The sequence below is a fragment of the Kryptolebias marmoratus genome, linkage group LG13 (genome assembly GCF_001649575.2).
Source record: "Kryptolebias marmoratus isolate JLee-2015 linkage group LG13, ASM164957v2, whole genome shotgun sequence".
Classification (NCBI taxonomy): Eukaryota; Metazoa; Chordata; class Actinopteri; order Cyprinodontiformes; family Rivulidae; genus Kryptolebias; species Kryptolebias marmoratus.
Genome location: NC_051442.1, coordinates 19,786,798 through 19,809,061, shown reverse-complemented (window position 1 = coordinate 19,809,061; position 22,264 = coordinate 19,786,798). Strand labels below are relative to the sequence as shown.

Below are 22,264 nucleotides of genomic sequence, written 5' to 3'. Positions count from 1 at the left end.
TCTGTGTGAGAGACGGGGGACACCCTGGGCAGGACACAAGTCCTTCACAGAGACACAGAGACAAACGAGACAAACATGTATGTGCTTAATTTACAACCAGCTAGATAGATATAAGCAGCAGGTGAGTTCACCTGTTTAAAGAATACCAATACTTAATAATGTTTAAGCCCATATTTTATTCACAATAGAACACAGCAATGTCACGTTTAAGAAGTTAGACCATTTCTAAAAAATGGTCTAACTTCTAATCATTTTCTAAAAAGATTATCAAACTGAATCATTTGGGTCACAATCGTCACCAATACGGAGAGGAGGATTTCCATTTAGTTCATTATTTTAGTGTACATTTTCAGGATATAAAACACAGATGGCAAAGAAGGGATTGTATTGGACCTGTGTCATTACAGTACATCTCATTCTCCAGTACCAGTCTGAGCAGATGGAGGAGAGTTTTCTTTGGCTCAGTGTTCGTCCTCCAAGTTGTGCCCAAAGAGAAAATGTAGGTAAAACTGGTCATCTGGGAAAACCTGCTGTGTGCTTTATTCCCCACTTCACACTGCCCATCTGTGGCAGCACAAACACACACACACACACACACACACACACACACACGCACACAAACATGAGTCAAAGCATTATTGTCTGTCTTTGCCTTAAAATGCACAAATTATTAAAATATTTATTTTGTCACCGTCAAACAATCATTGTTTATATAATATAATCTAACCCCTTCTTTTGACTACTTTTATTAAAAATTATTACTCCTTAAAGAAGAATAACCTACTCATTTTGGGTATGTACAGCCCACAAAATTAACATTTTCTTCTTGTGGAAAAACTACCAGAAAAATATAGTGTCCAGTATTTTTATGTGAACTGTGGGTTTGAAATAAACTCAAAATGAGTAGTTATTCTTCCTTTACAAAAACTGCTGGAAAAATACATTTTTATGTATTTTTCCAAATATATTTTTCTGCATTTTTCCAGAGTAAAACTAACCTGCTCATTTTAGGTTGTGTACAGTATTTCAAATGCACAGTTCATAAAATTAACAATTTTGGAATCCAGTGATGTCAGTGTAAGTTTGTGTGTTTTAACACAGGGGTTATGAGCTGCTGTGCCATGTCAGAAATATCAATTTCAATAACCCAGTAAATCCGGTAAGGCTTAGATATCCCAGCTTTCCACCAGCCTTGAAAGCAGCATTACATTTGTGAATCTGGAGCAGAAAGAAAATTTCAAAAGTCACATTTAGGGGCTGTTTACACAAAGCTGTTTTTCAGTGAAACTCTAACATTTATGTTGCACTTTAGCCATTTGTTTATACAACAACAGCGGTCAAAATATCTGACACTGAAACTTTTTGAACCCAGGTCTAAGAGTGGAACTTTTTAGAACCCTCTTTTGCATTTCAAATTAAGCCGCACCATGTGAAATCACACATGCACACCACAGATGGCTGCAGTCATTAGCTGTTCTGCCCATGCAGGAGGACATCAGCAACAGTAAGCTCTTCATGTTGTTTTAGTTGTGCAAATCGTGGGCTGGAGTTTTGCTCCTGCAGTGTAACATTTTGCTAACTGTGGACAAATCTTTATTTTAGTGAGCAATCATAAAAAACTGTAAGAACACAAAGGGATTCCCGCTGCACATGATAGGACATCACATGTTGTGGAGGATTTTGAGCATGTATCACACTTTGGCAGACAAGTTGTGGTTTATTATAGGGATGGCAGGATTTCGAGGTCCTCAGTCGAGTGGGTAGCAGTGTGATGGAAGTGTATGACATGGAGCCCATATACATCGGTGTAAAGAATTTGACGGAGGTATGACCTCATCATGCCCAAACCACGCTGGCAACAGTCCAGTTTATTGCAACGTGTGGATAAAAACATTTGTATAAACCGTGCCGTGTTTACAAGGATGTTTTTAGAAACGGCAAATAAAATGACTGTGTTAAAAAGACAGAACTGTAACAGCAATATGACAGCCTTCACACTGAAGGTTTTCCTGATTTGCCACAATCTATTCTAATGGGTCATGGAGGTCATGAAGAGTCCCAGCATGGGGGGTCATCCAGTTTGAAGGAGGCCGGTTTCTGTTAATGACTGAGTGAGTAAATTTAGGTACATTCACACAAAGTTTTCTGGATGCTACCAGAGGATAAAATGTAATAAAGTTTCATTTTCAGTTCAAAATACAAATTATGAAACTAATTTACAAGTACGTGATTTTTTATGCAGAGTGTATAGTTGAACTGAACACTTCCTGTTGTGTTTTTGTTTTCAAATTACATTAGGATGACTTAACATTCAAATGCTGTGTTGCGTTCAGAGCTGATGTTAAAAGCTTCACAGTAGAGCTCTAAAAGACAAATTAGCTAAAGTTCAGGCTTTTGGGAAATTGTCCTTTTTTATTCTCTGTTGCTTTCCTTTTGCAACCTCACCCCCTCCTTATTTATAAATATTAAATAAATAAATACATTTAAAAACTATTTTTACAACAGACTGCTTTTATTTTCTACTGAACAGAAAATTTATTCTAAAAATAATGTAGTAAAAACTCTACCAGCAAGTGAGCTTTGAGAAGATTGCCAACAAGAGGGACAGTGTGTGTGTGTGTGTGTGTTGGTTTTTATTTTTTTAGAATATTTTCTGATATAATCACGTCTTGTTACGACTGGTAATCCTTATGAAGACTAAAACCTAGTCCTAGTAAGGTGAAATGTCATTTTGGGGTTCAAGGTATCTCACTTGGCTGCGACTGCAGGAGACTAGACAGGAACTCAAATTTGACTTAAAAGTGCACATAAATATGCAATTTTTTTATGCAGTCTCACTGAATTCTAAGTGTTTTAACCAAGTGACCAGTGAGCCGTGCGACCCCATTTTGTGGGACCATTCTTTGAAAACTGCCCACCTTTACCCTTATGATACCACCCTCAGTCTACTTTGGCTGTCGCCCCTACATTTATGATTTGATCTGCTGGAGTAAACGTTTAAAAAGAAGATTATTATTAATTATTGTTTGTCATCTATGTGGTTTTTGGAACTGACAAGCTACTTTCAAAGTGTCAAAATACAGTTCTTGAGCTCGTGAGAGAGACTGAAGATGTTAACAACAAAATAAGAAGAGTTCAAGAGATGCCCCTAACGACTTAGTGACCATTTTGGTAGAAAACGTGTCACACAAATGTTTCTTAACATGTTCAAAACTCAAGAGAACTCGAGCAAAGAAATGAGGAACTCCTGGGAATGAGGTGGGACTTTCTTTGTAAAAGCTGTTTGGCAGCTAGTCACAGCCCAGTGAGATACTGACTTTAGGTTTAGGTCTATGGTGTGAAATGAGTTTAGGCTGGGGTTAGGCTACGAACATGAATGGAAGTCAATGCAATGTCCTGAAAGTATAGAAATACGAAGGTGTGTTAGTGATGAGGGGGAGGAGGCTTGAACCTAAATTAAAATGCATGTCACCAGCTGAAAAAGTCCCAAAAACAACTTTAACTCTGAATATGAAACATCTTTGTCTTACGAAAACATCTGATCTTGAATTAATCTTTTATTTTCTAAATTTTACTATAAAAAAATGTGTGTGAGCAATAATCCACGAATTACAAACATCCTACTAATTTCATGGGACAGTAAAAACTTGGCAAAAGCAAAAATGTGATTTAGAAAACAGCAGCTAGATCAACTGACTCGGCTGATAAGTGATAAGTGTTCACATGACAGGATTTTTGGTCTACACTTTCTGTAAGCCATAAGCGAGTATCTGTACTTCAATGTAAAATAATAACAAAATAAATAAAAATTTGATCACAAAAAAAAGTGTTCACAAGACTGTGAAATCCAGGATTTTTCTTCTTTCTGTCAAATTTATAACTTTTATAATCACAACATTCAGTGTTTTTATGCTTAATTTTTTGGCTTTTTAAGGAAAGACAAACAGAAATAAACTAACCACATGTTGTGTTTAAACTGAGGAAGGTTTTTCCAGATATAAAGAAGCTGCTCCGCATGATGCAGTGTGGAAGGCTAAAGATTATCTGAACAAAAGAAAACTTTAATTGATGGAGAGGTTTGTTAAGAACCTCAGACATAACATTGCTAATTGTTGGTGGGAACCAATGAGTAAAACTTGGCTCCAAAATTAGATAAATGTACTTTTATTTTCAAATATTGTTAATAAATGGGTGGGAAAATGGCTTAGGATAGTCTTCACACAGGAAAGAACCACTCAGCTCACCATTAAACTTACATTAATTTTCTGAAGATGACCATTTTAATGATTATTTGAATGAGTTTGTCAATATTTATACCATTATTACACATCCATCTTCTCTGAGTTACAAATACAAAGCAATTTTAATATTTTAGGGACAGATAAAAACCTTCCAGCTTGCATTAATCACTGGATAAAAGTGCAATGTTTAGATTTATCAGGCCTGTATGTTCCCAAAAATCATTCAGAACATAACTGCAAAGGGGAAGCTGTAAATCACTGACAGCAACTTAGAAATAAATCAAGTGGGTAAAAAATGTTCAAAGAAAGAGCATTGCTTTGGAAAGCATTGCTCTTTCTACAAAACAGTGAAGCCGCTTTCCTTATGATGTTAAAATGCCAAATTTACCTTTGCAGCAGTAATGATGAGGAAATACCTTGTTAGGCTGGTGGTATCTTGAAGAACTAAATAAAAACTCGAACTTTAAGTAAAGAAAGGCCTAGCAACGCTCGAAGGAATGCACATAGCCGACTGCTTTTCATGCAAGAGTTTTAAACTAAACTCATCTCATGCTGTGAAGTGACGTAGCCATTTCAGTCAAACCTTGCCTTTAGAGTATGTGATGTGAATGACTCTCACTGACTACCACACCAAATTTTAGTCTTCAACATCAGATTGACTGAATTATATAAAACTTTTTTTGTAATTAGCTAAGGTTAATTAGCCATTAAAATCATTAAAATCTGTTTATGAAATATTTTGCTAACAGTTCACTCCAGTAGTCAGTGGGTAGTTTTGAGGAAAGATGGTGCACCATGAGTAGCACATGGAGTGTGCTGTGAATGACTCTCAGCTTCAGCGCTACAACCTCCCCGCTCATAACTTTAGTGTTTGAGTCTCTGTCGCCATCTTGTGTAAATTATAAGTAACTGCAGCTGATAAGGGCGAAATTCAGCTAAAATGAGCCATATTTTGGTTTCTGATTTAGAAAACCTTTAAACTGGCACTGCATTAAATCCAATAATGTGTTTGCAATTTAACATGTCTTTTCAGTAACAATACAATAAAAAATTTTAAACAAAAAATTATGTTTTTGGAACGATAAGAGTTAAAGTACTTGAAAGTGCCATCCTGAGCAAGAACAGTGTTCAGGTAAAATGGACCAGCTATTCAGTTTTATTTTCATTTTATGATTTGTTTTGGTTGCTTAAGCACAATTTTTTAATTTTTTTCTCAACACTTACCACAATTAGCAGAACAATTGCAAAATTATGCATTTAATTCCCATTAGATCATGTGACATCTATTTAATTCAAAATGCTCTTTTAACCATTTAAACACTGATGTTCTAAACATATAACACTTAAAGCTCTTTTAGTTTTGGTTAATATAAGTGAGGTTTACAGAGAAAGTGCAAAAATAAATTCACGAATTGCTACACTGGACCAGTTCTACAGATTGATGAAAATATATCTTTCCTATTTTTTTATCATATACTCAATATGTCAATATAGAAGTCAGAAGAAAATATATCTAAATCTTCTGGCAGCTGGCAGGTTAAAGCAGTGATACTGTCACACAACTCTGTTTTGAAAAATCAGGGATTTATATTTAGTGCAACCAACCGCTTAATGAGCAAGAGGCATGATGCCATGTCAATATCTCTCTGATTAACAAGGTCTACATCAGGAACCAAGACAATCTAATGAGAAATGGTCTACCGGAACAGGACATTCATGGACTACGGCAGAGAACTTAACATTTTCAGAATGATAGTATATGAGCAAGCCAAGGGGATATATGGGAAAGATGTGGGCAAGCTTTAAAAGCCAACATCCTGATTGAATCAGAAACAGCTTTGGAGAGATAGATGAGTTACAACAAAGATGCTACAGCAAGGGGGAGCCAAGACGACAGGTCAGGGGGATACATCATCATCTCCACCATCAGAGTATGGGTACCAAGCCCAGGCCTCAGGTAGAGGCCACCAGCTTGCAGTAAAAAGTACATTTGTGTGAGGATTTGGATTTTTGTGATTTTGTTTTTGTTTCCTTTATTATTATTCTTGTTGTTGTTTTCAGTTTGGTTTTTTCCTGTTTGTGTTCCTGCTCAGTATTCACTCCTCCTCCGTCACTCTTTTGCCCTCCTTGCCACGCCCATCTCCACCTGTCCGTAATTATCCCCACTCACCTGACTTACCTCGTCACCCTCAGTATTCAAAAACCCGGTCACTTCTCTCATTAGCTGTTGGTTCATTGTTTGTCGTCTGTTGGTTGTGGCTGTTCTCCGTGCCTTGGTTCCTTGATGTCCTATCCTGCTGTGCTTTTTGGTTTTTGTTTCTGTTTTTGTTGCTGCCACGTCAGCTTTTGTTTTGTTTTTCTTTATTTAATAAGTTAGTTATTTCCTTTATTATGAGTCTGCGCTCAGGGTTCGTCTCCGTCACCACAGATCCTGACAATTTGCTCATGTGGAAAAAAGTGGTACACTGGGTGTTCAAATTATTGGAACTGGGTGAGAGTGGGGACCATATACTGGTAATACGAGAAACTAATGCCATTTAAATCAAATCAACATTATTTAAAGGTGGCTCTGGCTCAGTGCTTAAAGCAGTTGTCCTCCAGTGAGAGAGCTGAAGATTTGATTCCTGGCAGCAGTCACATGTTGAGGTGTCCCTGGGCAAGGCACTGAACCCCTCATTGCCTCTGATGTGCCCCATCAGTCCATGGATGGAGTTTAAAGCACATTAGACTCTACAGACTGATTTTTTTGGATCAGCTTTGTAGAGATGTAGTAAAGTGCTGTATGAATGTGTGTGTGGATGGATAAATGAGGACAGATTGTGCTCTAAAATGCTTTGAATGGCCTGGTTGGCTAGAAAGGTGCTATATAAGTACAGTTCATTTAAATCACTGTACAATAAAACAATTTAAACAAAAACACAACAAGCTACATAAATAAATAAAAAGAAAAGAAAAGGAAGCATGTTGTTTTGATGAGAGGGCAGACTGTCAGGTGAGATACTTGATTTTGTGTTCTGTCAAGCATCTGCTTTTGGCACTTGTTACACAAGTTACTGTTGTCAAACACCGAGGGACAATACAGATGTACGGCTCGGGGTTCGACTGAAGTGGTTTGTTCAGATATTATCTACTGCATAATTATTGCAGCCTCTGGGGGTATAAAGCAGTGGTTGGAAAAGTTTGCATTTGTAGTAAAAATAATGTCCAGAGTCATAAATTCAAGGGGTTCAACTAGCCCCCTCAAGCTAGGATTGACCAAAATTAAAATTTAATGACAAGAGCAATAAAGGCTGTGGTTTATCATACCAGGCAGGACCCAAGATGCAGGTTGTGTAAAGATGCCCCTGAGACAGTCCCGCACATAATATATATACATATACAATATACATTTTGGTAAACTGGTAATCAAAGTTTACATGAGTTTATTTAAAATGTGGTAAACTTTGCTCAGGGACACACGAGGCCACCAGCTGCAAAGAGCAGTGTTTATGTGCTGGTTTATATCAAACTTCTGCTTCAAACCCTGTGCCCTTATTATTTTACTCGAGTATGTTTTTAAACTCCATTTTGATTCTAAGATGATTTCGTTAAGTGTTGGTAAAAAGAATCAGAATGTAAATCTGACCCAGAGTATGACACATTTTTACACAACAGTTTAATCTGTTTTGAATGGCAGACATGTCCTCTTGTAGGCCTTCTTTCGTGAAGGAGTTGGCTTGAGTCACCCATAAAAATAATCACAGATTTTCTGAACTAAAATCACTCTAATGGCTGTGCAGTGCAGGAAAAACACTGGCTACTCAGAAATGCGTACATTTGTTATTGATTTGACAGCTAACTCAACTGGTTTGACATTACACAACTTATTTATAAAGTAGGGAATGCTGTAAGACCACTCAAGAAGCCACCCTGGAGCCCAGTAACTGCTTGAAGCTTCAGAGAGACAAACACAGTCAGAGATAACATATTTCACTCTGTGAAATATGTGTTATGTTACGTACAGGTTGCATAAAGTGACTCAAGCAGATTCCTTTACCTGATGGTGATCATGTCATGTTGAAAATTTCTGACATAAGGGTTAGCTCCTCATGTATAGTCTTCTCATCTGCAGTTTGTTTTTCTTATGCGATACAAAGCATATGAAAGCTCTGGATCCTTCTCAGCCTGTTACCTATATAACACACAGTGAAGGGTCCAAAAGGTAACTCTCTTGTGAATAAGAAACAGATGTATACACAACCTTTTATGATCATTTTAACTCAAAAAGGACATATTCTGTGGTGATTTGGGTTTTTTCTGTGTTATGGTTTTTTGTTTTTATTTAGTTTGTTGGTTTGCTTGGTTTCTGTCTTGTCTCTTGTTTCATGTTTCAGTTGCTCCTCCTCAGTCTCTCTTTATCTCCTGGCCACACCTACACCTGTCCCCACTTTGTAATCACGTCACCTGTCTCCATTTACCTAATTATCCTCAGTCTTTAAAACCCGGTCATTGCCTTCCACACTCCGCTGGTCCATTGTCTAAGGTTTGTCTAAGGTTTGTCTGATGTCGTCATTCATTACTGGTTGTTTGTTTCCGTCCTGCTTGTTTCCCGGTCCTGTCCATGTTAGTTTTTAGTTTGTTTTTTATTTGTTTTGCTGCCACGTCAGCTTTTGTTTTGTTCTTCTTTATTTAATAAATTAGTTTATTTTTCTGGCCATGAGTCTGCGCTCTGGGTTCTTTTCTGTATCATCCGATCATGACATATTCAAAGTAAAAAATAAATAAAATTGAGCTATGTGGAGTATTTCTGTCTTGTCTGGATTGTTTACGCATTTATTATACATTTTTATCAAACTATTACACTCTTCTAGAGTTCACAGGACATTTTTCAACACACTCTTCTGCTTTCTGCCTTTTAATCCACAATTACCAGTCACTGTTAAATTAAGTTCAGCCCCCAGAGAAATGATCTGACTTGGATGTAATTTGGTCCACATGCAGACCAGCGATGGGTTCGTAAATGACTTGATTTGCAAGAAACTGGTTGGTCTGGGCAGCACGGTGGAGCAGCTGCCTCCCGGCGAGAAGGTCACAGGATTTTGGGGTTTTTCTGTGTGGAGTTTGCATGTTCTATCATGCATGCGTGAGTTTTCTCCGGGTACTCTGGTTTCCTCCCACAGACCAAAAACGTGCATGTTAGGTTAACTGGTAACTCTAAATTGTTCCTAGGTGTAAATGAGAGTATGAATGGTTGTTTGTCTCTATGTGTCCCTGTGATGGACTTGAGACCTGTACAGAGTGTACCCGACCTCTCGCACAGAGACTGCTGGAGATGGACACCAGCTCTATGCGACCCGGAAAGGAGAAGCAGGTAAAGAAAATAGATGGATGGTAGGTCTAGAACTGGCACCAAAAGGCACAAGTGATGACCATAATGAGTGTAGTGATGGTGTTTTTAGGCAATTGTTGGGGTGTCTGACAGTCAGTGAAAACAGTGAGTTAAGGTCACCAGATACAGAGTCACATTAGCTAGCATTACAAGCACTTGATGTCATGTGATCCGAGTGATTGGGAGTACAGATGACAACAGCAGCCTGATGATGGCCTTTCTATTAGCTGCAGAGCTGCTACTGTACCGTACCAAGACGCCGTAGTCAAGATTCTGAACGGAGCAGCGGTAGAAGGACACCAACCAATGTTGTGGCAGAGCTTTTAGAAAGTCTAACTGCTGCTGTGCATTTCTGACCAGACACTTTTTGTGTTGTGTGTCTATGTAAGGTCATTTGGTTTGTTTGTGCACAGAAACTTGCATGTTGACATTCTCCCCACACCTTCCTTAGTTATCACCAGAGACTGGTAAACCACCCTTTTCCTTTTGGGATCAACTCCTTTGTTTTCTTAGTGTTTAAAATCAGGTTAGAAACTACACATCAGTCCGTCAACCTCTGCACCTGGTGTTTAATTTTCTCTGATGTGGCCCGCCACAGTTGTGTTTTCTCCAAATTTAATGATAACAATGACTTTGTGAATAGGCTTACAGTTGTGTATGTACAGAAAATACAGGAAAGGACTCAGGACACAGCCTTGAAGGGCTCCTGAGCTGAGAAACAGATAGGAGGAGGCTTGTTTTAATGACCTGTGATTGGTAGATAAAAAAACATCTTGTGAAACAGTCTGCTTGGAGGAATAGTGTGAAGAGCTGTAGTCAACATATAAGATTGTAGGCATGAAGTTAATTTAAAATTCCTTTAACAATAAAAAAAAATAGTTTTTATGTGCGGTGTGGGGGTTTATGTGTAGCGCATATTTTAGGCTTAATTTAGAAATGTCCGATATTACCCGAAAGCAACAAGAGAAATACCAGAACTGGTCACGTGACCCAGAAAAAAGTCTTTTAAAGCGCTGCGGCGCTCGCTGCAGGACGGCAGAGCGTGCAGCAAAGAGCCGGGATGCTCCGTGTTTTGTGGCTTTTCGCCGCGTTTGACGCGGTGCTCCTGCTGGACACCGGCATGCTCTTCCCCCGGGAGTCCTCCTCCAGAGAGCTGAAGGAGCTGAACGGGCTGTGGGCTTTCAGGGCCGACAGGTCCCCGAGCAGGAACCAGGGCTTCCAGGAGGCTTGGTACAAAAGTCGGCTGGCAGAGGTGAGCCGGGCTTTCAGCTGACATCTTTAAGGTTTTTACACCAAATATACATAACATGCCATACGGAGCTTACAGCGTGAAGGCTTTTAGAGTTTTATCACTTCATTTCAACAGGCATTTCTGTGAGTATCGCCTAATGCCAGTAACATTTTAATTCTACTTTAGGTGTTTTATTTTTAGACATTTTTACCTTCTTATACTTTTGAAGCCACACCTTTTAATGTCGCTTTGCACGTGTTGTAATTTCAGGCATCTACAGCTGAAACCTGATGTTTACATACACTTTATAAAAAAACACAAGCATTACATTTAATCAGACTAAATCCTTCCTGTTTTAGGTCAGCTGGGACTACACAAATTTTTCCTATTTGCTAAATTTTCAAATAATGAGATGGTTTATTTTATTACTTCACATAAAGTCACAAGTTTGCACATATTTCTTTAGTATCTGGAAGCATTGCCTATAATCTGTCTGACTTTTGGGTTTCTTTCCACAATCTTCTCCCTGTAGTTTGCTGTAGTTTTGTCCCATTCCTCCTGACAGAACTGGAGGAACTGAATCAGGTTTGTTTTCTTTACTGCTCTGATCACAAAGTTTCTCTGGGACTGAGATCAGGTCTTTTTGATGGCCACTCCAAAAACACAGACTTTGTTGAACGTAATCACTCATATAGTCCAGTTTCCAGAACAACAAATTTTATAGGTTACAGAACTGTGCAAAAGTTCTAGGCAGGTGAAGAAATGCTGAAATCTAAGAATGTTGGAAAATTGTGTGTATGTATATATATATATATATATATAAAATCAATTCTTGCAAGTCAAGTTAATTTATTTATAAAGCACATTTATAAACAACAGGTTGTAACCAAAGTGCTGTACAATAATAATCGTGTGAACCTAAGTCTAAAATTAGCCTGAGATTTGTAATGGACAGTTTAAGATCTGGCTCAAAGGGAGGGGTGTCAGAGGTGGTGCTAGGGCTGAAACAATTTTCTTTGATATAAACTTAAAAGGTTCAGAGCCATCCGTGACTTTATGGTGTCAAGACACTTTAGTAGAGGCTGCATGGAGCAAAGATTTTTCGACTTTAGGGGCAGGTAAATCTGGCAATCATTTGTGTAACGATGAAAGGAGATGTCCTGTTTGCTCAGAATAGATCCCAAAGGGAGCAGGTACAACGAAAAGAAAAGAGGTCCGAGGATCGAGCCCTGAGGAACCCCACAGGAGAGAGGTGCTGAAGTGGACAAAAATTGGGCTCAAATTGATTGAAGACAGGTGATCAGGGGCCAAATTGGGATCGATGACCAGGTCGGCTCAATCTTATCAACAAAATAGTGGAGGAAATCATTCCAAACGTCCTCAGAAGCCTCCCGGCTGACAGACTCAGGCACGTTTAAAACAGAGTTAATATTCTTAAAAAAAACACTGGGATTATGACAGTTTGAAGCAATAATTTGAGAGAAATATCTGTCTTGTTTTTTTTGTCTGACTTTTCAGTGGTCTGATAAAATTTCCAACACTTTTTCAACATAATAAAGGAAACCTGTAGTTGATCCTTTTGCCATGTTCACTCTGCTCTCATGTCGTCTGGCTGCTCGGGTGGAGTCATTTATCCAGGGCTGACGTGTGAGTTTAGGGTGCCTGATTTTTAATGGTCATTGAATCCTGATACTCCTGATGCAGAGAGAGCAGCTCATGTGTCGTAAAAGACAGAGGGTCCAGAGTCTGAAACAGTGTTACTGGGGAAGAGAGCAGCTGTTTTATCAGTAAAAATGATTCCTAAAAACAGTCAATATTCCTCCTCTTCTATCAGATATTCTTGGAGCATTACAAAGAAGAGCTATCAGAGGGCAAAAAGTTGCTGCCATGTCTCTGTCGCATAGAAAACGTCCAAAAAATGGCACCTTTCTAATGAGATTGCACAAATAAGGACTTGTATTTAGCATCATTCAAGACACTGTTAATCCTGATGAAATTCACCTCCAACTGCAGAAAAGCAGCCCCAGCCTTAAAAGGAGCCTTCACCGTGCAGACACTCATTATTCTTGTGCTCTCCAGCTCTTGCAGTCAAGATTTGTCAAATTGTGACTCGTCACTTGTTTTGTTTTTCATCAAGTCTCTTGACCCTCTTCACTCTCAGCTACTAACACACCAAACTGTAGCTTTGTCTCTATTTTAGCTTTAGCTCCACTGACTGTGTTAAAGCTGTTTTTGTGTTTTAAGGTTGGTTAAACCTAATTGAGCGATCAATTACATGATTGCTCACCACCAAAAGGTAGGCAATTACAAATACAGATTCAGTGTTTGAACATAATATCTGAAATATTATCCAGATATTTACCTAAAAACAAACTAATTAGGAGGTTAATTTAACATTAATTACAACAAAATTGTAATGATTTCTTTTTATTATTATTACAAAAAACTCATTCTACTGAACTGAAGTGCTGACATTTCATTGACCTTCTCTAGACCGGCCCTGTGATTGACATGCCAGTCCCTGCCAGCTACAATGACATCACACAAGACCCCACACTGAGAGATTTTATTGGCTGGGTGTGGTACGAGCGAGAGGTGGTGATTCCTGCCCACTGGATCGCAGACGGAGGCACACGAGTGGTTCTCAGAGTGGGAAGTGCTCATTATTATTCAGTAGTGGTGAGTAGGATGAGCACCTCCTTGAGTCATTCCAGACTTCAAAAATATGTAACACCAAGTCCTTGAGATTTGATTTGTTTGTCCCCACCAGTGGGTGAACGGTGTGAAAGTGACCGAACATGAAGGTGGTCATCTTCCCTTTGAGGCTGAGATCGACAGCGTGCTGCAGGAGAACCCCACCGTGCCGTGCAGGATCACCATTGCTGTCAACAACACGCTGACTCTGCAGAGTCTTCCTCCGGGCAGCATCCAGTACATGAATGACCGCACAATGTAATTTTTCTTGATATATTTTTTTGTACACACTTAGCCTCTTTAATCTGCTTTGATTTGCCCAAAACCTTTACTTCACTGTATGCCTACTTTAAAAAATAATTTAAAAAAAGATCTGATTTTAATTTATATTCTTGAACTGATTGCTTCAGCTCAGGCTTGATTTATGCTTAGAAATGCTTTTTTTGCTTCTGGTATGTATGAAACTTGAATCCATGCCAGTACTGATAGTTTCAGCTTCTGTCAGCACTTCCATCGAAAAGATATTTCCACATCACCTCCTCTCTTTGCTTCACTTTCTGTTGACTCTCCTATTTCTGTGAGCGTGTTTACTTTTGTCTAAACATTCACCGATGAATCAGTTTAGATGTCTAAGAATTGATTCGGTCTGCAGGTATCCTGATGGTTATTTTGTGCAAACTATCAACTTTGATTTCTTCAACTATGCTGGGATACACCGTCCTGTGCTGCTCTATACGACCCCTAAAACCTATGTGGACGACATCACAGTGGTTACAGACTTCTTGGATAACACAGGTAAATAAACAACGACTCTGTAAGCACAAATCTTCAGAACGAATATAGTTTATTTATTTATTTATTTTCCATTTGTAATGTTATTTCTTTTTGCTTTTAGGACTTGTCAGATACAACGTGTCAGTCCGAGGGGCAACCACAGCCTCTGTGAAGGTCACCTTCATAGACAAAGAGGGTCACTCTGTGGCCTCCTCCAATGAGCCATCTGGAGTGCTTAAAGTGACCGATGTGAAGCTGTGGTGGCCATACTTGATGCACGAGAATCCAGGTTATCTATACTCTATGGAGGTAGGACAACATGCTTAAATATTTTTGCATGGAGCGTAGTACTTTAAATTAAAAAAAAAAGCTTTTGGATAGAGTAAGCATCCATCTTTCTTCTGCTGCTTATCCAAGACTGGGCTCTGGAGACAACAGCTCAAACAAAGCTCCTCAGACTTCCTTCTTCCCAGCTACAGCTCATCCAGAGTTACTTTGAGGAGTTCCCAGGACAGCTGTGAGATATAACCTTTCTGCAACGTTTTCTGGGTTTACCTTGAGGTCTTCTCCTGGGGGAGGATATATCTGGAGCACTTCCCTTGGAACACGTCCAGAACGTGTCCTTGCCAGTTACACAAACCCCTCAACTGGCTCTTTTGATATGGAGGAGCAGTAACTCCTTTCTGAGGTCCTCACCCTACAGCAGCTACAGCCACTCTGTGATCATAAAAACAAGCAGCTGAAATGAGCCTCCTCCACACTCTCATGGTCTTTAGGTTCTAAAATGGTAATTTGACAGCTTAGTCTTTCAGGCTCAGTTCTCTTTTCATCAGTGCCTCATCTCCTGTTGTGTTTTATCCCCACTCATAAGCAAGACCCTGATATACTTGAACTCCTCCACTTGTGGCAGTAGCTTATTCCCCACTAGAAGATGGCAGTTCACTCTTTTCTGGTTGAGAACCATGACCTCAAGACTTGGAGGTTTTGATCTTCATTCAGACTGCTTCACACTCCTAGTGCTACAACGCACTACAGTGCCTGATAGAGGTCCTATCTCGATGAGGCCAACAGGGGCTACCCCCCCGATCTTCCAGTCCAAAGGACTGGCTCTTAAACACCACACAATCTTGCACAGGCATGCTGACCAAGACAGCCCAATAATGTCAGTGGCCTTGAGGAATAAAGGCAAATCTTTTCAACCCCAAATCTATGCTCCTCTGCTACTTTAGCAAACTCTGCTTCACTGAAAAGTGAGTGGTAGTTTGTTTAGGTATTGTCAGTGTGTTGTAGGGCTGCACAATATTAGAAAAACTTGCAATGTGTGATAATGTTTTATAATATGATGTCCATATCAACTGTAAACCCACATTTTCCTCACTTTCTCTTCTATCATCTTTTTTTTTTTAAATGGGGGCATCTAGGCCATTGAGAGTCTATGGAATTGACCACAAAACAGTATTATTAGCATGTAGAACATGAATACATGGTTATTGAACTGTAATGGTCTATGATTTATTGCAGTCTAAGCTAGAGGTTGACCGATATGAGTTTGTTTTTGTGTGTGTGTGGTTTTTAAAAAAAAAAATTTTTAAAGGCTGATGCCTATGTCAGTCTTTGGAAATCAGGCCTGCTGATAGCAGATATAGAACATATTTTTTTTAATTTGGTCATTATGTACTTTCCATTTAACAAAATATAACAAATATTTAACAACCCTTGTACACGTCTTACACTTAAAAATAGAAAAGCATTTTTGCTTTCCTAAAATATCCAAATAACCTGTGGGCTGCGGTAAGCTGGTTGTAGCAGCTGCTGCTGCATCTTCATTATCCTACTTGGTAATTGATTAAATATGCACAGACATGCTGTGCTCTTTGAGCAGGAACCAGTTTACCATTTTGAAGCCAGTTAAAGGCATCATGTTATATTCAGTGAATTTCAAACAACGTTTAAAGTTGAACACTTACTTTCCTTTTATGTGTATATTATATAATTATCAGTAAGACTGTACTATCAAAAGAATGATTGCTGTGGCTCTAGTTCTGTCATTTTCATTTTAACATCTAGGTTCGTCTCGTGGCTGATGCTGAGGAATCTTCATTTGAAGACGTTTATACTCTACCAGTTGGCATCCGCACTGTTAAAGTGACCAGCACCCAGTTTCTCATCAACAACGAGCCATTTTATTTCCATGGGGTCAATAAGCATGAGGACGCTGATGTGAGTATCACCAGACAGGAGCAAAGTCTTTACAAAGGTCTAAGTCACTTTTAGCATCAAATGTAAATGTAAGTAATGTGATAATTTTCTAAAATAATTTTATTTTTTTATCCCCATGTTGCAGATTCGAGGTAAAGGTTTGGACTGGCCCCTTATTGTTAAGGACTTTAACTTAATGAAGTGGCTGGGGGCCAACTCTTTGCGCACAAGCCACTATCCCTACGCTGAGGAGTTCATGCAGATGTGTGACCGCCATGGCTTTGTGGTGATCGATGAGTCCCCCGGAGTGGGCATTGTGGACTTGTAAGTGTTGCCATTCCCACCTCTGTGACCCTCGGGTGTGTTCAAAAGGTCTGGGGCGTCAAAAGCAGGAGTTATTTTTCCATCACTACTGCTTCTGAAAACATGACAGAACTTTCTGCTGTCTAACGGGGGTTAAAGTTGTCATGCATGTTTTGCCTTTTATAGCACACCTAACACAAATCACTGACATCAAATCTAATAGTTGGCAAAAAAGTGTAAATAAAATGGCAAAAATGAATAATTTCACATCTTGAAACTAATTTATGTTGAAAACGTCCATATTCAGTTTGCCTCAGTGTGACGTGTGTTGGGTTTGGAAACATCCAGCGTCCTCATAAGCTTTCTTTGTGGTGACTAGGCATAGAAAGAGTTGTGCTGCTTGTATAATGTTTTTATCTTTAAAACTAGTATTATGGCTTAGTTCATGTTAGCTTTTTACTTTACTACAAGCCCACAGAGTTGCAAACATGACTGTTTAGGTTTTGGGAGATTAAAAAAAACATTTGGCTCTGGAAAAAGATCCAAACTCGTTGCTTAAAATTCAGTGTCAGTTCTAGATTTTATAAAAAAATTGAATAAATGTTTTATTTTAAACTTTTACACTTATTGGCTTTTGCATCAGGTCTTTATTTACGTAAATGACAGCGTCACCAATTGCAGTTTGCAAGGCAGATTCCTGGAGTGCCAAGACGTTTTAAGTGTGACTGGGCAAACCCAGCTTGCAAATTTTGCTCAGTTATTTTTGAGCAAAACCTCATAAGATGAGGCATTTCCACCACTAGCTTTTTGCCTGGAATATAAAAGTAATATTTATGTATTTTGAGGTAAGTGTTTCAGTCAAACAGAACCGTTACATGTTGAACCTTCGCATCATAGACGAGTGTACTTGTCAGTCTCAGTTCATCGAGATGTGCATTTTGTGCTTTGCTATCACAGCAACAGTTTTGGAAACGTGTCTCTGGCCCACCATCAAGATGTCATGGGTGAGCTCGTACGCCGGGACAAGAACCATCCCTCTGTGGTGATGTGGTCTGTGGCCAATGAGCCTTTTTCCGTTCTGCCACAATCTGAGTATTATCTCAAGTGAGTAAAAATGAATTTTGTTATCTGAAAGTGTGAAGGACTGAATGGATTACCTCCAACACTAATACACAAATAAGCAAGAAAAATCACTTTGTGTTTTACTTTTTTTGATAAATGGTATAGAAATTAAGATAATTGGTATTTGAACTCCTTGAAATCTTTAATCCTTTGTTAAAATGTTACTGCATCTCTGTGTAAGATACTACGGGGTTTGTAATTAATACTGTAATGTAGGGCATAGAGTAATACCAGTCAGGGAGGTCCAGTCAACAGCTGGAGCTCAGTAACTGCTTTAGGATTTAGAGGCACCAACATAACAGACAAAAAGCACAAATGCACCCAATTCAGCAGTTCTCACTTTTATTACATGTACATTTAGTATGCTGCCAACATAGAAGTTGCAAAAACCAACTCAAACTAGTTATTTTTTTAACCGGAGGGTAATTATGTTATGGTGTAATCATATTGATTAACCCCCCTGACTCACCACATCCAGTAGTTAATTCACAGGCTAATTTCCATCTGTAGTCCCCTTGGCAGGTAAACACACATCATATGTAGACTTTCAATATGGATCAGAACCAAATAAATAGAAATTCAGAATCATTCATTCAGCCATCCATTTTCTACTGCTTACTAGTTGTTTACTTCCTGTCTATCACAGGCTTTGTGTGCTGGAGTCTGGAACCCTCAAAATTAATATGTTCTGTTTTATCCTCTACAGGACAGTGATACAGCATACCAAAGATCTGGACCCTACTCGACCTGTCACTTATATCACCATTATGAACTACAAAGATGACTTAGGAGTGAGTCTCTTTATAGCATCATTTATACTCTTTGTCTCAGTGTGAACAGTGTAGTGCATCAAACGACACCAGTTGCAGCATCACTTAGGGTTTACTGTTCAGGACTGATCATGGTCAGAGATGGTGCTGTATCATCAGAAGCTATTGCTGTTTTGAAGATTAGTGTTCAAATTTTAGTTTAATCAGAAGTATTCAGATAAAATTTAAAATAACAGTTGGCTAAAACATTACATAGCCAGCAGTTGGCTTATTTTGGATCTGACCTACATCACTGAATGACCAAATGTTCTCATGTAACTAACTTTAATAAAACGCAATCATAAGAAATTCTCAATTTGTATATCGAGGGGAAAGGAAGCCTTTGCAACAAACCAAAAGGAAAAACAGCCTGGCCAAACTGTGTTTAACAACAAGGAAGCCATGTCTGTGTCTAAGAATATTTGCATTTTTTGTCTTGTCTCCAGGGTCCTTATGTAGATGTAATCTGTTTGAACTCCTACTACGCCTGGTACTTTGATCCAGGCCACCTGGAGGTCGTCCCTTTCCAGCTCAGCAATGAGCATGAGAACTGGTATAACAAGTACAAGAAACCCATCATCCAGACAGAATATGGAGCAGGTGCAGTGGCAGGGCTTCACAGTGTGAGTATTCATGCATCTATGCACTCTATAGACAAACGTATCTGAACGTGCCTGTTAATTGTTGAATTCATGTTTCAGTCAGACTCATTGTCGCAGGGGTACTTCCATGCAGTGTACATTTGCAAATATTTGTTATTTAAAATGGGTTATCGTGAGGACCTCAAGTGTGGACAGTGATAGGATTTAACCATTTCAATAAGAGAATTTAACCCCTTAGTCCCTATTTTGGATTGATCTTGTTGGCAGAAAGTGCTGCTGCCCCCCAGTACAGGGGCCGCTAGGGAAGTAGGGGTTAACTCATGATTGGACATTCGATGGTCAACAGTAAGTGATATTATTAAAAAGTTAAAGTGTTTAAGAACAGCAGCAACTTTATCACAAAGTGGAAGGCCACACCAAATCAAGGCCCACGGTGCGTAAAAATTCACCAACATTCAAAAATTCAGTCAATCAATCAATCAATCAATCAACTTTATTTATGTAGCACATTTTTAAAAACCACAGGGGTAGCCAAAGTGCTGTACAATAGATAGAAAAAAAACAGTAAAAAGGAAATGGATAAAACAAATAAACAGATAAAAAAGATAAATAGATAAAAAGAGACATACACATACGGGTTCACAGCAGGTATGTTTTAGGTGCCAAGAAAGACAAAAATCATGGTGTGTTAAAAGCCAAAGTATAAAAGTGTGTTTTTAAAAGAGATTTAAAAACAGGAAGAGAGGAGGCCTGTCTGACAAGTGTCAAGTGTGTCTAAGTACTTTTTTCATATATTGTGTGTGTATGTATATATATATATATATATATATATATATATAGACCTGCAGTGAGTCTCTCATCTGACTACCTCACAGCTTTCCTGTGTCATCACATGGCATAACAAGTTTTTATTTTCGCTCTGCAGGATCCACCTGTGATATTCACCGAGGAGTTCCAGAAGGACTTCCTGCAGAGCTACCACGAAGTGTTTGACAAGGAACGGGGGAGATTTCTCGTTGGAGAACTCGTATGGAACTTTGCTGACTTCATGACAAAACAAAGTAAGCAAGAACACCAGAGTTCTACTTTTATAGTTATTCGTTATCATCTTAATCTCTCTCCTGACTGCTTTCTGAGCATCCTTATCCATTTAGTTTGTCATATCAAAAGAAATTCTGTCGTAGATGCACATTTACGACTTTTATAAAGCTTGTTGTTTGGGAAGAGTAATTATTTCGTGTGCCATCATCATGTTTTCACTAAAAGAAATCTTGGTAGCTAAAATATCAGGGAGCTATCTTCATAATATCAAACAGGTGCCAACTCTCAATGGTTTTTAAATCACGTCTGTACACACTTTCTGCTTCTTTTCTGTCTTTTGAAAATGAAATTTAAAAGAAAATTTGTTTCAGTGATTCAACCAAATTTAGAGACAAACTTATTTATTATTGCTCACGTGTTATTTTTAGATTCCTTTTCCATTAATATGGCAGACAGCTGTGGTATCCTTCATTTCTAGGCTTGAATTGACAAACACTACCCTTGGAGCCGTTTTTTCTTCTTCCGAGTCATTTTACAATGATTAAAAGCATATATTCAAAACGATTTAAGAGCCTTTTTTTCTGTTTTCTTTACAGCATTCTATCGAGTGGTGGGGAACAAGAAGGGTATTTTTACTCGGCAAAGGCAACCCAAAGCAGCGGCCTTCACCCTGAAGGAGAGGTACTGGAAGCTGGCCAAGAAAACTGAAACCGAACAACTGTCGCCTTGAAGCAAACACCTTACATACAAGAACTACACTCTACCTCCATGTAAACTTTATTTCCTGATTGTGGAAAATCTCATTTTGAGTCAAATCATTGTTGCCTACACAAAGACACTGCCACAATCTGTAATGTAATTGGATGGATAAACTTTGTTTCATGATCTTTTCTGCTTTTACTTTTGTTTCGTTGAGATTTTGAATGTTGGGGTCTTTTAAATTAAGGCTGGTATTCTGAAACTGAAGTCTAGTAACTGTTCAGCTTGAATTAATAAAAAATGTCTAATTGTAAGAATTAAACTTGTCTGTTTTCACAGTCTGAATTTAAGAACTAAACTACTACAACTACTATTTTTACCACTATTTTGTTAGACATGCTTAAAGTTTTAATGTTAACGTGGGTGCATTTTCAGCAGTGCAATGATTTTACAACTGGTATAATGGTGTTATACAGTACATGTGTGATCAGCAACTCTGATCAAATAGGAAAATACATAAATAGAAAATCCCTAATTTCTTTACGCAAATATGAATTGCACAACTAGTCAGAGGGCTTGTTCTTGATGGGTTTTTTTTGTTTGTTTCTTTCTTTTCTGAGATGCAATTACTGACCAAATAATGCATTGTGTGGTAATCTAGATGTCAAAGCTAAATCTAATCAGAAATTATTGAATTTGTGTGGAAAAATAAAGGGTAAATAAATTTCTCAATGGATAAAAAGCAATTCTGGCTTCTGGAAATGATTTCTTCTTTTCTGTTTCTCGATTTTCACTCTTTTTCCCTTGGGTTTCACCCTGCAAAAGACAGAAGAAACTGAATTTAAATTAGTAACACTTGTTAAGGGAAACTACCTAGATAGTAAAAAGAAAAGAAAAGTCATGTATTGTAAAGTTATATTGTACTTAAATGGCATTTGATCTTAGTTTGTGTGCATTCATTTGCAGTAATGTACTCATAATTCACTCAACCTTTCCTGGGAATTTAATTTAATAATAATTATTGATTATTTTTATTATAGTTTAAAAGGTCAAATGTGTATATACAAACATTTAGAAACTAAATTTGTTCAGCATTGTTACTCTTTTGTCACTCCAGAAATGATTCATGAGCGCCTGCTTATCTCTTTGGTGTCTTTCTGGCGCCCTCTAGTGTACATCCA

The 22,264-nt window shown here is 38.4% G+C and overlaps 1 protein-coding gene across 1 annotated transcript; it reads left to right on the top strand.

Moving 5' to 3' along the window:
- The first annotated feature begins 10,636 nt into the window (after positions 1–10,636).
- On the top strand, positions 10,637–21,829 carry LOC108233835 (beta-glucuronidase). The gene is made up of 12 exons (XM_017412537.2): positions 10,637–10,861; positions 13,334–13,519; positions 13,611–13,792; positions 14,187–14,329; positions 14,430–14,617; positions 16,376–16,528; positions 16,653–16,831; positions 17,768–17,914; positions 18,639–18,723; positions 19,188–19,364; positions 20,269–20,404; positions 20,981–21,829. The coding sequence occupies exons 1-12, from the start codon at positions 10,670–10,672 to the stop codon at positions 21,112–21,114; spliced, it is 1,902 nt and encodes a 633-aa protein (XP_017268026.1). The 5' UTR covers positions 10,637–10,669; the 3' UTR covers positions 21,115–21,829.
- The last annotated feature ends 435 nt before the right edge of the window (positions 21,830–22,264 follow it).

What these genes read in the sequence shown, in the direction of transcription:
- LOC108233835 (XM_017412537.2), top strand. Translation starts at nt 10,670, where the DNA reads ATGCTCCGTGTTTTGTGGCTTTTCGCCGCGTTTGACGCGGTGCTCCTG. An exon ending in GTTATCTATACTCTATGGAG is followed by an intron (nt 14,618 to 16,375) that starts GTAGGACAACAT and finishes TTTAACATCTAG; the next exon opens with GTTCGTCTCGTGGCTGATGC. An exon ending in CAATCTGAGTATTATCTCAA is followed by an intron (nt 17,915 to 18,638) that starts GTGAGTAAAAAT and finishes TATCCTCTACAG; the next exon opens with GACAGTGATACAGCATACCA.